This window comes from Chiloscyllium plagiosum, unplaced genomic scaffold (assembly GCF_037043375.1).
Source record: "Chiloscyllium plagiosum isolate Xiang-an unplaced genomic scaffold, Cpla_swu_hap1 HiC_scaffold_25, whole genome shotgun sequence".
In the NCBI taxonomy this organism is placed as follows: domain Eukaryota; kingdom Metazoa; phylum Chordata; class Chondrichthyes; order Orectolobiformes; family Hemiscylliidae; genus Chiloscyllium; species Chiloscyllium plagiosum.
This window is the reverse complement of record NW_028270163.1, coordinates 58037930-58052144: the sequence shown is the minus strand read 5'-3', so window position 1 is coordinate 58052144 and position 14215 is coordinate 58037930. Positions and strand designations below refer to the sequence as shown.

General features: G+C 46.1%; 1 protein-coding gene across 2 annotated transcripts in view; it reads left to right on the top strand.

Moving 5' to 3' along the window:
* The window catches only part of ca10a (carbonic anhydrase 10 (inactive)a), a 723416-nt gene that overhangs the window by 130103 nt on the left and 579098 nt on the right, over nt 1–14215 (top strand). For both annotated transcript variants that reach the window (XM_088000831.1, XM_088000832.1), the window contains exon 3: nt 13528–13670. In XM_088000831.1, coding sequence (XP_087856957.1) covers nt 13528–13670 — 143 coding nt within the window. The remainder of the gene's footprint in view (nt 1–13527; nt 13671–14215) is intronic.

The window sequence follows — 14215 nt, the reverse complement described above, 5'->3', positions numbered from 1 at the left end:
GGAGATGGGACATCCAGAACTAGAGGGCATAGGTTTAGGGTGAGAGGGGGAAGATATAAAAGAGACCTAAGGGGCAAGGTTTTCACACAGAGGGTGGTACGTGTATGGAATGAGCTGCCAGAGGATGTGGTGGAGGCTGGTACAATTGCAACATTTAAAAGGTATTTGGATGGGTATATGAATAGGAAGGGTTTGGAGGGATATGGGCCGGGTGCTGGCAGGTGGGACTAAATTGGGTTGGGATATCTGGTTGGCATGGACGGGTTGGACCGAAGGATCTGTTTCTCTCAGCCCAATTCTGCAGTGTATCCAGGTCCCCCTGCAACCTGTAACATTCTTCCACACTGTCCACCACTCCACCGACATTAGTGTCATCTGCAAACTTATTAACCCATCCACCTATGCCTGCATCTAAGTCATTTATAAAAATGACAAACAGCAGTGGTCATCACCAGTAACTGGACTCCAGGTGAATATTTTACATCAACCACCACTCGCTGCCTTCTTTCAGAAAGTCAGTTTCTAATCCAAATTGCTAAATCACCCTCAATCCCATGCATCTACATTTTCTCCAGTAGCCAACCATGTGGAACCTTATCAAAGGCTTTACTGAAGACCATGTACACCACATCAACTGCCCTTCCCTCATCCACATGCTTGGTCACCTTCTCAAAAAACTCAATGAGGTTTGTGAGACATGACCTGCCCTTGGTAAAGAACCTACATCTGAGTCTCCCCTAAACCTTCCTCAATTACCTTAAAATAATGCCCCCTTGTGATAGCCATTTCCACCCTGGGAAAAAGTCTCTGGCTATACACTCTATCTCTGCCTCTCATCATCTTGTACACCTCAATCAAGTCACCTCTCACCCCTCTTCACTCCAATGAGAAAAGCCCTAGCCCCCTCAACCTTTCTTCATAAGACATGTCCTCCAGTGCGGGCAGCATCCTGATAAATCTCCTCTGCACCCTCTCTAAAGCTTCCACATCCTTCCTATAATGAGGCAACCAGAACTGAACACAATATTCCAACTGTGCTCTAACCAGGGTTTTAGAGAGCTGCAGCATAACCTCGTGGCTCTTAAACTCAATAACCCTGATAATGAAAGCCAACACACCATGCGCCTTCTTAACAACCCTATCAAACTGGGTGGCAACTTTGAGGGATCTATGGACATCGACCCCAAGATCCCTCTGTTCCTCCACATTGCTGAGCGTCCTGCCTTTAACTCTGTAATCTGCATTCCAATTTGACCTTCCAAAATGAATCACTTCACACTTTTCCTGGTTGAACTCCATCTGTCACTTGTCAGCCCAGTTCTGCATCCTGTCAATGTCCTGTTGTAACCTATAACAGCCCTCCACACTATCCACCACTCCACCAATCTTCATACAATCGGCAAACTAACCCACCCCTTCCACTTCCTCATCCAAGTAATTTATTAAAATCACAAAGATCAGAGGTCCCAGAACAGATCCCTGAGGAACACCACTGGTCACTGAGCTCCAGGCTTTCTATTTACTACCACCCCCTGTCTCCCATGGGCCAGCCAATTCTATATCCAAACAGCCAGATTTCCCTGTATCCCATGCCTCCTTACTTTCTGAATGAGCCTACCATGGGGTATCTCATCAATGCCTTGATAAAATCCATGTGCACGACATCCACTGCTCTACCTCCATCTCTATGTTTTGTCACATCCTCAAAGAATTCAGTAGTACTTGTGAGGCAAGACCTGCCCCCAACAAAGCCATGCTGACTATCTCTAATCAAACTATGGTTTTCCAAGTCATCATAAATCCTGTCTCTCAGAATCCCATGTCCTTACGCCAACCCCTACACACCAAGCCTTGTTGTCATATGGTCTACGATGACACAAAACCCATTATGAACCACTAACAACCTCCATTGGTAGCTATTAATTCTCAGAGGCTGATTATTATCCACGCCTTTGTCTATCCAACTGTTTTTTTTCTCTCTCTCTCTATCTCTATCTCCACCTATTGTTCACTCCTTACCCCTCCCCTCACCCTGTCTCCTGCATAAAAACTAACTTTCCTCCTTACAATCATTTCTGGGGAAGAGTCACTCAATCTGAAATGTTAACTCTCCATCAAGGCTGCTGAGCTTTTCCAGCAATGTTTATTTTGTTCCCTTCCCATTCACTCCCACTCTACCCAATCCCAATGGATCAAACCCCTTCCCATTCACTCCCACTGTACCCAATCCCAATGGATCACAACCCCTTCCCATTCACTCCCACTGTACCCAATCCCAATGGATCAAACCCCTTCCCATTCACTCCCACTGTACCCAATCCCAATGGATCAAACCCCTTCCCATTCACTCCCACTGTACCCAATCCCAATGGATCAAACCCCTTCCCATTCACTCCCACTGTACCCAATCCCAATGGATCACAACCCCTTCCCATTCACTCCCACTGTACCCAATCCCAATGGATCACAACCCCTTCCCATTCACTCCCACTGTACCCAATCCCAATGGATCAAACCCCTTCCCATTCACTCCCACTGTACCCAATCCCAATGGATCACAACCCCTTCCCATTCACTCCCACTGTAACCAATCCCAATGGATCACAACCCTTCCCATTCACTCCCACTGTACCCATTCCCAATAGATCACAACCCTTCCCATTCACTCCCACTGTACCCAATCCCAATGGATCACAACCCCTTCCCACTCACTCCCACTGTACCCAATCCCAATGGATAACAACCCCTTCCCATTCACTCCCACTGTATCCAATCCCAATGGATCAAACCCCTTCCCATTCACTCCCGCTGTACCCAATTCCAATGGATCAAACCCCTTCCCATTCACCCCACTGTACCCAATCACAATGGATCAAACCCTTCCCATTCACTCCCACTTTACCCAATCCCAATGGATCAAACCCCTTCCCATTCACTGCCACTGTATCCAATCCCAATGGATCAAACCCTTCCCATTCACACCCATTGTACCCAATCCCAATGGATCAAACCCCTTCCCATTCACTCCCACTGTACCCAATCCAAATGGATCACAACCCCTTCCCATTCATTCCCACTGTACCCAATCCCAATGAATCAAACTCCTTCCCATTCATTCCCACTGTACCCAATCCCAATGAATCAAACCCCTTCCCATTCATTCCCACTGTACCCAATCCCAATGGATCAAACCCCTTCCCATTCACTCCCACTGTACTCAATCGCAATGAATCAAACCCCTTCCCATTCATTCCCACAGTACCCAATCCCAATGGATCAAACCCCTTCCCATTCACTCCCACTGAACACAATCCCAATGGATCAAACCCCTTCCCATTCACTCCCACTGAACACAATCGCAATGGATCAAACCCCTACCTATTTCTTTACTGCATTACAAATTCTAATCCTGATCCGAGGTGTGTAGAATTCATTAATAACCCGTTGTTTTGTGTCTCTGTACCATCGACCCACTGCTAAATTAAGATGAGATACACGACCACAGCACAGAATTCTAATTGTAAACGATATCTTTTCATCAATACTTTCTGTCATTTTTGTTTAGATTGAATTGTCAAACCAATGATTCAAATGGGCTGTGTTTTTTTTTAATTTAAGAAATCCCAATGCAATTACGATTTTGATTTCTCCAAATGAATGGCTTGGGGCTGCTCAATACTTGCCTGGTTATTGAAATATTCGGCAGACCCATTCTTGCTGCTTTCATCATGCTCAGCAACTCCAGCCCAGCACAGGAAGGGCTTTTAACATCGTATTTGTGCAGGAGAAAGAGTAAGGGTTAGGGCGACTGCTGGAAGAGCCAGCAGAGCCAGCAGGGCAGAATGGCCTTCTGCTGCCCTGATTCTCTGATGCTAATAATTCAGAGCACAGGAAATCGAATCCCACCTTGACAGAATCCCTACATTATGAGAACTGGCCATTCGTCCCAGTAAGTCCTCTCTGACTCTCCCACCCAGATTCACTCCCCTAACCCTGTAACCCTGCATTTCCTGTGGCTTACACACCTAATCTGCTTGTAGTCCGACAAGTTGAATTGAATTGAATTTATTGTCACGTGTACCGTGGCACAGTGAAAATCTTTGTCTTGTGAGCAATACAGGCTGATCACAGAGTTAAGTCGCATAGATAAGTAAATACTAGGTAAACAGCGGCAACAACAAAAACACAGGGACAGGTGAATGTTAAGAGTTTGAGAGTCCATTCAGTATTCTAACAACAGTCGGGTAGAAACTGTTCTGAAACCGGCTGGTGCGTGTGTTCAGGCTTCTGTACTTTCTCCCTGGTGGTAGAGGTTGTAGAAAAACATTGCCTGGGTGGGATGGATCTTTGAGAATGCTGGCGGCCTTTCCTTGACAGCGGGCCTGGTAGATGGATTCTATAGATGGGAGGTTGGCCTTTGTGATTGTCCGGGCTGAGTTCACCACTCTCTGTAACCATCTCCGATCTTGAATGGTACACTTGTCATACCAGGTAGTGATACATCCAAACAGAATGCTCTCGATGGCGCATCTATAAAAGTTGGCGTCATTTATTTAAGGCAAAAGTGAGGACTGCAGATGCTGGAAACCAGAGTCTAGATTAGAGTGGAAAAGCACAGCAGGTCAGGCAGCATCTGAGGAGCAGGAAAATCACGTTTCGGGCAAAAGCCCTTCATCAGGAATGAAAGTGCTGCTTTCCCAGCACCACTCTAATCTATCCATCATTTATTTAAGTACAAGCTACCAAGTATAGCTTGGTGTTGTGTGTTTTTTCCCTTTGTCCATCCCAGTCCAACACAAGCACCTCTACGTCACACCTAACCTGCACACTCTGGGTAATTTCCCATGACCAATCCACCCTAACCTGCACATCTTTGGACTGTGGGAGGAAACCGGAGCACCCGGAGAAAACCCACGCAGACACGGGGAGAATGTGCAAACTCCACACAGTCAGTCGCCTGAGGCGGGAATTGAACCCGGGTCTCTGGCGCTGTGAGGCAGCAGTGCTAACCACTGTGCCACCATGCCGCCCCAGATTGCCTGCTCAAATTTGGTTGAAAACTTTGGAAATAAAAGTCTGGCAGTAAACCTGAGTGTGAGGATATTCGCCTGAAAACCCACTGACCAGGTATCGTGCTTGTCTCCTTCGTGGGGTTGGTCCTTTTAAAGCACTTTGTCTGATATTCTCTAGGGAAATCTGATTTTTCATTGTTGGAAAAATATCCATTATTCATAAAAACACACAGCTGTAAGTACATGGATTCCGCACTAAAACAGTTCCTCACAGGCTTTGCAGAGAAGTAAAAACAAACAACACATTGGAATTTGACATCCCTGCATTTTCAAAAGAAAGGCATCACTTACTAGTGCAAGACTATATTTATGTAGATGTGAGGCACTGGGAGGGTCCGATAATTGAAAGGACTCCCATTTGCCCTCAGACAGTGGTCTTTCCCCACTGTGTCTTGGCGGCAGCTTCTCCAAGCATCAGTGTGTCCCTCAGCACAGAGTCCTGGACCTTGGGATGTTTCAGTCTGCAACATTCAGTCGGAGTCAACTCCTTGCTCTGGAACACTAGTAAGTTTTGGGCAGACTAAAAGAGTGGTTTTCACCAAGTTGATGGTCCTCCAGGCGCAGTTGACATTTATCTCAATGTGCGTCTCGGGGAATAGCCCGTAGAGCACAGAGTCCTGCGTCACAGGGCTGCTCAGGATTAACCTCTACACATACCATCGCATCTTCCTCCAGACTACCTCTGCAAAGGCAAATCCCAGAAGGAGATGTGTGACCGTCTCTACCTGCCTCCGTTATTGGGACTCTTGTCATTGGGATTTCTGAGCACCATGACATGAGCTGATCATTCCAATTAGACAGCGTCTCAGATCCCCGGGTCCACATCGCTCTCTTACTATACCGCCTTCAACTCTGCTAAATTCTACAGCAGCTGCCTGTTCATCACTTAGTGTGTGGTGGAAATAATTATTATCGTTTTTGTAAATGCATCTTCTCTGTGAGCCGGGGTGATGTTGGATTACAAAGTAAAAGTAATGACCACATTAAATAGTTGTTATTCTGTACATTCAATGACACCATGAGATGTAATGACAGTGTGAAGGGCATTGCTTTAAAGGCGCTTTACTTTCTCAGTGTCAGTCATGACAAACAGTCCTTCACACTGGCCTAATCCTGTCATCAACCTTTCCATTTGTGCTTTGTGACAGCAGGAGAAGCTCAACAGCCAGTAATTTACTCTGAGGATGTGTGTCTGCTCCAGTGTGCTCAAACACAGTGAAAGGGATTCCTTTTCAATGGTCTGTTTCTTTGTTCCAGCATTGGGACACAGAGACTGATTAACCAAAGACAATCCAACCACCACTGCTTGGCATTCACTGGGGTTACTATCACTGAATCCCCCACTATCAACATCCTGGGGCTTATCATTGACCAGAAACTCAACTGGACTCACCACATAAACACTGCGGCTACAAGAGCAGGTCAGAGACTGGGAATACTGCAGCGGGTAACTCACCTCCTGACTCCCCAAAGGCTGTCCACTATCCACGTGGCAGAATCGATTTCAATGCAATGAGTCCTTGGGACATGTCGACTTTCCAAAGGGGGTTGGCGAAATACTTAAACGGAAAAATTAATGCAGAGGGGGGGATTAGTTAGAAAACACCTCTGACACACCAGAAACTCACATGTACTCACCACATAAACAGTGCGACTACAAGAGCAGGTCAGAGGTTGTGAATACTGCGGTGAGTAACACACCCCCTGAATCCTCAAAATCTGTCCATCATCTCCAAGGCACAAGTCAGGAGTGTGATGGAATACTCCCCACTTGCCCTGGATGGGGGCAGCTCCAACAACACTCAAGAAGCTCAACACCATCCAGGACAAAGCAGCCGCTTGATTGGCACCACATCCACAAACATCCCCTCCCTCCACCACCGACACTCAGTAGCAGCAGTATGTACCATCTACAAGATGCACTGCAGAAATTCACCAAAGATCTTCAGGCAGCACCTTCCCAACCCACGACCACTTCCATCAAGAAAGACAAGGGCAGCAGACACATGGGAAAGCCACCCCCTGCAAGTTCCCCTCTCAGCCCCTCACCATCCTGACTTGGACATATATTGCCGTTCCTTCACTGTCGCTGGGTCAGAATCCTGGAATTCCTTCCCTCAGAGCATTGTGGGTCAACCCACAGCACATGCACTGGTTCAAGAAGGCAGCTCACCCCCACCTTCTCAAGGGGCAACTAGGGATGGCAATAAATGCTGCCCTGTCTGCTGACAGTTACGTACAGTCATACAGTCATAGAGATGTACAGCATGGAAACAGACCCTCAGTCCAACCCATCCATGCCGACCAGATATCCCAACCCAATCTATTCCACCTGCCAGCACCCAGCCCATATCCCTCCAAACTCTTCCTATTCATATACCCATCCAAATGCCTCTTAAATGTTGCAATTGTACCAACCTCCACCATTTCCCCTGGCAGCTCATTCCATACACGTACCACCCTCTGCATGAAAAAGTTGCCCTTTAGGATCCTTTGATATCTTTCCCCTCTCACCCTAAACCTATGCCCTCTCGTTCTGGACTCCCCCACCCTAGGGAAAAGACTTCGCCTATTTATCCTATCCATGCCCTTCATAATTTTGTAAACCTCTATAAGGTCACCCCTCAGCCTCCGACGCTTCAGGGAAAACAGCCCCAGCCTGTTCAGCCTCTCCCTGTAGCTCAGATCCTCTAACCCTGGCAACATCCTTGTAAATCTTTTCTGAACCGTTTCAAGTACTCCTGTACTCAATACTCTGACCAATAAAGGAAAGCATACCAAATGCCTTCTTCACTATCCTATCTACCTGTGACTCCAATTTCAAGGAGCTATGAACCTGCACTCCAAGGTCTCTCTGTTCAGCAACACTCCCTAGGACCTTACCATTAAGTGTATAACTTCTGCTAAGATTTGCTTTCCCAAAATGCAGCACCTCGCAAATTAAACTCCATCTGCCACTTCTCAGCCCATTGGCCCATCTGGTCCAGATCCTGTTGTAATCTGAGGTAACCCTCTTCGCTGTCCACTACGCCTCTAATTTTGGTGTCATCTGCAAACTTACTAACTGTACCTCTTATGCTCGCATCCAAATCATTTATGTAAATGACAAAAAGTAGAGGGCCTAGCACCGATCCTTGTGGCACTCCACTGACACAGGCCTCCAGTCTGAAAAACAACCCTCCACTACCACCCTCTGTCTTCTACCTTTGAGCCAGTTCTGTATCCAAATGGCTAGTTCTCCCTGTATTCCATGAGATCTAACCTTGCTAATCAGTCTCCCATGGGGAACCGTGTCGAACACCTTACTGAAGTCCATATAGATCACATCTACTGCTCTGCCCTCATCAATCCTCTTTGTTACTTCTTCAAAAAACTCAATCAAGTTTGTGAGACATGATTTCCCGCGCACAAAGCCATGTTGACTATCCCTAATCAGTCCTTGCCTTTCCAAATACATGTAAATCCTGTCCCTCAGGATTCCCTCCAACAACCTGCCCACCACAGAGGTCAGGCTCACTGGTCTATAGTTCCCTGGCTTGTTCTCACCACCCTTCTTAAACAGTGGCACCACGTTAGCCAACCTCCAGTCTTCTGGCACCTCACCTGTGACTATCGATGATACAAACATCTCAGCAAGAGGCCATCATTTAGAAAAATAAAATAAATCAAATAATGATTCACTCCTGATAGTAGAGTGCTGGACCTTGTGTATTAGCCTGTGTATAATACATAGCTAGTATACAGAGACATTGTACTTCATTGACCGTCTCTGTACGATGAGCTATTCGTGAAGATAAGCAGGAACCTAAACATACAATAAGTCACTGAGGAGCAGGTTTCAAGGCCGGGCCAATCTTGCTGTGATTTTTCCAGAGTTGTATTCTGGACACAGTCTCAGTCACACTGTGTGCTGTGATATTTATGTTGCTGGAGTCGTCATTGACAACAGCAATAGCGTTAATTATTAACATCCATCTCACAAAATATAAACCACGGCAGGAAAGCAGATCCAAATACAAAACAGGCAGTTTATGCCTACTTTATGTCTGAAAAGATTGAGTACATTTAGTCTGAGAATACCCTGGGCTGAGTATGTCTTAAATTCCCAGTGTGTGGGTATCCCTGGCTGGGTCAGCATTTATTACCCATTCTTAATTGCCCAGAGAGCAGTGTGTGTCAGGATTTCTGTATAGGTCAGATAAAGACAGCAGTTACCTTCTCTAAAGGACAATAGTGAACCAAATAGGGTTTTCCAACATAGTCACTTTTCGATTAAATTCCAGAGTTTTATTAGATTTCACTTCCACCATGTGCTGTGATGAAGATTTCTACTGGGCTCTGCAGACTGTTACCTGCCTTTCCTGAGTTAATAGTCTCGTGATAATATCACCAGATCACCACCTCCCCTTTCCATGGAAAAGTGTTAATTCCTTGACCATTCCCACCGGCCTCAGAATCCGGGATTGCCTCCAGATCGGATCACAGCAGTCAATATCGAACCCTCAGATGCCTTTGGCCGGCAGTCCAGAAGTTGAGGCAAACATAACCTCCAGCAGTCATTGAGAACATTCTGGAACTTGCCTGGTTAAAGCTTAGTCTCTCCAGGAGAGTCTGGGTGAAATCCGAATAGCACCAGAAACACCACATGATAAAGAAAGATCTCCTCTTGAATATTTTTATTCACTGATTTGAAGATTATTGGACAGGTGCCAGAATGTGGTTGTATTTTTATCTGGAGAGCAGTTCCACTCTGTGATCCACCCCAGGGTTTACATTGTACCCCAACCATGCTCCCAAACACCTTCTCATTGAACCTCACTCAGCTCAGGAGGAGTCAATACTGCAGAGGATGGAAAACTGAGTTAAAAACCAGAGAGAGATGGAGAAACTCAGCAGGTGGGGAGAGAAACAGAGCTAATGTCTCAGGTCAAATATGTCTCTTCAGAACTGAACAGCATTAGGGTTAGGGTTAGGGTCAGGGTTAGGGTTAGGGTCAGGGTTAATGATGTTTATGGGTTGGATTAGGGTTTGGTTTAGGGTTAATAAAGTTGATGGGTTCGGGTTAGGGTTATGGTTAGAGTTAGGGTTAATGATGTTTATGGGTTAGGTTTTGGCTTAGGGTTGATGATGTTGATGGGTTAGGGTTAGGGTTGTGTTGCTGACTGAGGAGGAGGGTGTGGAGCAGGTGGTGATAATGTCCTGAACAAAAGTGAAAGGGAGGGCTCACCAGCGATAGAGTCAGGGTTAGGGTTAGAGTTAGGGTTAATGATGTTTATGGGTTAGAGTTAGGATTAGGGTTAGGGTTAATGATGTTGATGGATTAGAGTTAGGGTTAGAGTTAGGGTTAGGGTTAGGGTTAAGGTTATGGTTAATGATGTTTATGGGTTAGAGTTAGGGCTAGGGTTAGGGTTAGGGTTAATGATGTTGATGGATTAGGGTTAGGGTTAGAGTTAGGGTTAGGGTTAGGGTTAGGGTTAAGGTTAGGGTTAGGGTTAATGATGTTTATGGGTTAGAGTTAGAGTTAGGGTTAGGGTTAGAGTGATGGTTAATGATGTTGATGGGTTAAGGTTAGGGTTAGGGTTAGGTTTTGGGTTAATGATGTTTATGGGTTAGGGTTAGGGGTAATGATTTCTATTGGTTAAGAATAGGGTTAGGGTTAGGGTTAAGGTTAGAGTGATGGTTAATGATGTGATAGGGTTAGTGTTAGGGTTAGGGTTGTTAGGGTTAGGGTTAGGATTAATGATGTTTATGGGTTAGGGTTAGGGATAATGGTGTTTATGGGTTAGGGTTACGGTAATCGTTAATGATGTTTATGGGTTAGGGTTAAGGTTAATGGTTAGGGTTAGGGTTAGGGGAGGGGTTTGGGTTGGAGCTAGGGTTAGGGATAGGGTTAAGGTTAGGGTTAGGGTTAAAGATGTTGATGTTACTGACTGAGGAGGAGGGTGTGGAACAGGTGGTGGCAATGTCCTGAGCAAAAGTGAAAGGGAGTGCTCATGGTGGAGAAGGAGGGGTAGAGATGTCAAATAGGTATTAATGTTAGCTGTGAAACAGAGAAAATGGGTTCACTGTGCAGGGAGAAAAACCAACATTACCCAAACAGAACCCACTGCAGGGGTGGGGGTAATGGTGCTGGTGTCGGAGAAGCATTGGAGAGACATCAGGTTCTGATGTATCCAATCAGAGGCAGTGGATGTATCAGAGATACTGATTACATATAGATCACAGATCAATCACATATTGACTAAAATCACATAGATTTCATTCACTTACATATAGATTACATTCATATGGCATGTGGAATACATATAGATCACTTTATTGTCACACGTACTCAAATGAGAAAAGTGTATAAGTCACAGGAACAAATTCCTGCAGATGCTAGAACGAGTGGTAAAAACGACAAATGCTGGAGATCCCAGTGGGTCATCCATGGAGAGAGAGCAAGCTAGTTTCAAGTCTAGGTGACTCTAGATGAAGGGAAGTCTAGAGGGAACACCATTTAAGCGATAGTTTTGGGGGTGGTGGAGGCACTGTAGGGGTGGTGGAGGCACTGTGGGGGTGGTGGGGGCACTGTGGGGGTGGTGGGGGCAATGTGTGGGAGGGTAGGGGCAGTATGGGGGGGTGGGTGTAGGTTGCAGGTGGAGAAAGGATGTTGATAGGTCAGATTAAGTGATCGGAATATGAGAATGGCAGAGCAATGGTGTGTCTACCTGCCAGACTGGGAAGAACTGACAGTCCCCCTGGGCTGAAGGGATGGGAGAGAGGGCATGATAACAGAATGTAACAGGCTAAAGGGAAGGGAAGAAATGGGAGTTGGTTCACAATCTGTCATTTTGCTTCCAAGTTCCATCCCTCTACAACTTCCACATTATCCATTTCCGACACTTCCCTTCCTTTCCGTGACCTCTCTTGTCTCCATCCATTACAAAGCCACTGACTCCCATAGCTACCTTCACAACGGGCTCTTCACACCCCACGTCCTGCAAGGACTCCATCCCATTCTCCTGGTTCCTTCACCCACGTTGTACTTGTTCGGATGATGCCACCTTCCAGAACGCGCTGCTGACACAGCTTCCTCTCTCCATAACTGTGGTCTCCCACCCAGTGTGATTGACAGGACCCTCAACTACATCCGACCCATCACCCCTGCTTCCACCCTCACCCCTTCCCATCACTCACACCAGGGTGATCACCTCCCCCTTGTCCTCTCTTTCCATCCCACCAGTCTCCATCATATCAGACACCTCCAGCAGAACACCACAACCAAACACATCTTCCCCTCACTCCCCCTGGTCTGCATTTCACAGGGATCGCTCTCTCTGGGACACCCCACTCCATTCCACAACCACCAATACTATCCCCTTCCCACGGCACCTTCCCATGTCACCACTGAAGGTGCAACACCTGCCTGTCCCCCTCCTCCCTGCCCACCTTCCAAGGGCAACATTTCCCCCTGTACCTCCTCCAATCCCATATATTGTATTCACTGCACCCAATGTGGCCTACTCTACATTGGAGAGACCAAACACAGACTGGGTGACTGCTTTGGATCACCCACGGTCTGTGAGCGAGCATAACCCTGACCTTCCCGTGGTCGGTCATGCTCACATGCCCCATGTGTCTGTCCTCAGCATGCTGCAGTATTCCCTGAAGGGAATCCCAGCCCAAATTGGAGGGACAATATCTCATCTTCAGACGAGCACTTTACAGCTTTCTGGGCTCAACATTGAGTTCAACACCCTCCAGTCGTGAACTAAGTCCCATTTCCTCCACCCCCCCGCCCCACCCCCACTCCATCCAGTATTGCACAAATGCAACCCACCACACTTCCCCTCAGCTCTGATGTGGAGTCATCTGGACTCGAAACGTTAGCTTGCTCTCTCTCTCTCTCTCTCTCTCTCTCTCTCTCCTGACCTGCTGTGATCTCCAGCAATTCCTGTTTTCAGGAAAGTTTGCAAGTTGCCACTTACGGTGCTACCTAAGTACCCAGGTAGGTACAGAATATTAAGTACAAATTCTTAGGAAGAATAAAGAAATATTCCATTATTACAGACCTTTAAAAGTCTAAAATCATTGTAATAAATTAGAAAAATGAAGAAATAAAATGTTCAGAATAACAGCCCACTAAAAAAAAGAGATTTAAGAGAAGATATGGTATATGCCCTACATATAGGTCACACATAGATCACTTGGAGATTACATATTGAGAAAAGGACAGAGGTGAATTGTGCTCTGGATTAATCTGACTGTAAGAGCTGGAGGGGATTACACGCAGTTTCAATCAGAACTTTCAAAAGGGATTTGGGTAAAGACTTGAAACAAAAGCCAGTCAGGGTTTCCGAGGCTTAATTGGATCATTCCTTGAAAGAGTTGACACCGACAGGCTCTGCCAATTTAACCAGAAGCATACATGATTGAATTGTCTTAATTCTCATTTTGAATTCTCTCCCAACAGTTCCTTCGTTTTGGGGATTGGTAAATTCCGCCTGGAACCTGTGCTCTGTTGGAAAGAGACAGTCTCCAATCAACATTGAGACCAGTCACATGATCTTTGACCCGTTTCTCAGCCCTCTGCGGATTAACACGGCTGGGAGGAAGGTCAGTGACAGAGAGCAATTCTCTCTACACCCTCTCTCTCCCTGAACTGTGGGCTCTCCCAGTGATCTCAGTCAGTGCCTGGAAACAGGAGAGGGTGGAATAATGCCGAGTAATGCTTTATTTTCCCTTCTCTCTTTTATTTGAACACTCTGTCCATGTTGACCTTTGATAATCTGCAAAAAAAATCAAAATTCACTTGAGATCACTCCCCAGCCTCAGAGAAATTTTCCTCCTTTAATTACTTTTCTCTCAACACTGAAATTAAATGGCTTGAATGGCAGGTAGACATGCTGAATGAATATTTATGAGTACATGTTTTATATACTTCTGACATTTCATCAAGGAATGTGCCACGGTGGGGTTTTCCAAGGGTACTCAGTAAAGAAGGCATGGACACACACACACAGTAACTCACACTTTCTTGAGAACCAGGGATGGCTTTATGGAACACTCTCAAATATCTGAGAGATCACAATGGAATAGAACAGAGAGGCTGTACAACTGACTCCCAGGGGAGCGGATGAGGTGAAACATGCTGATATACT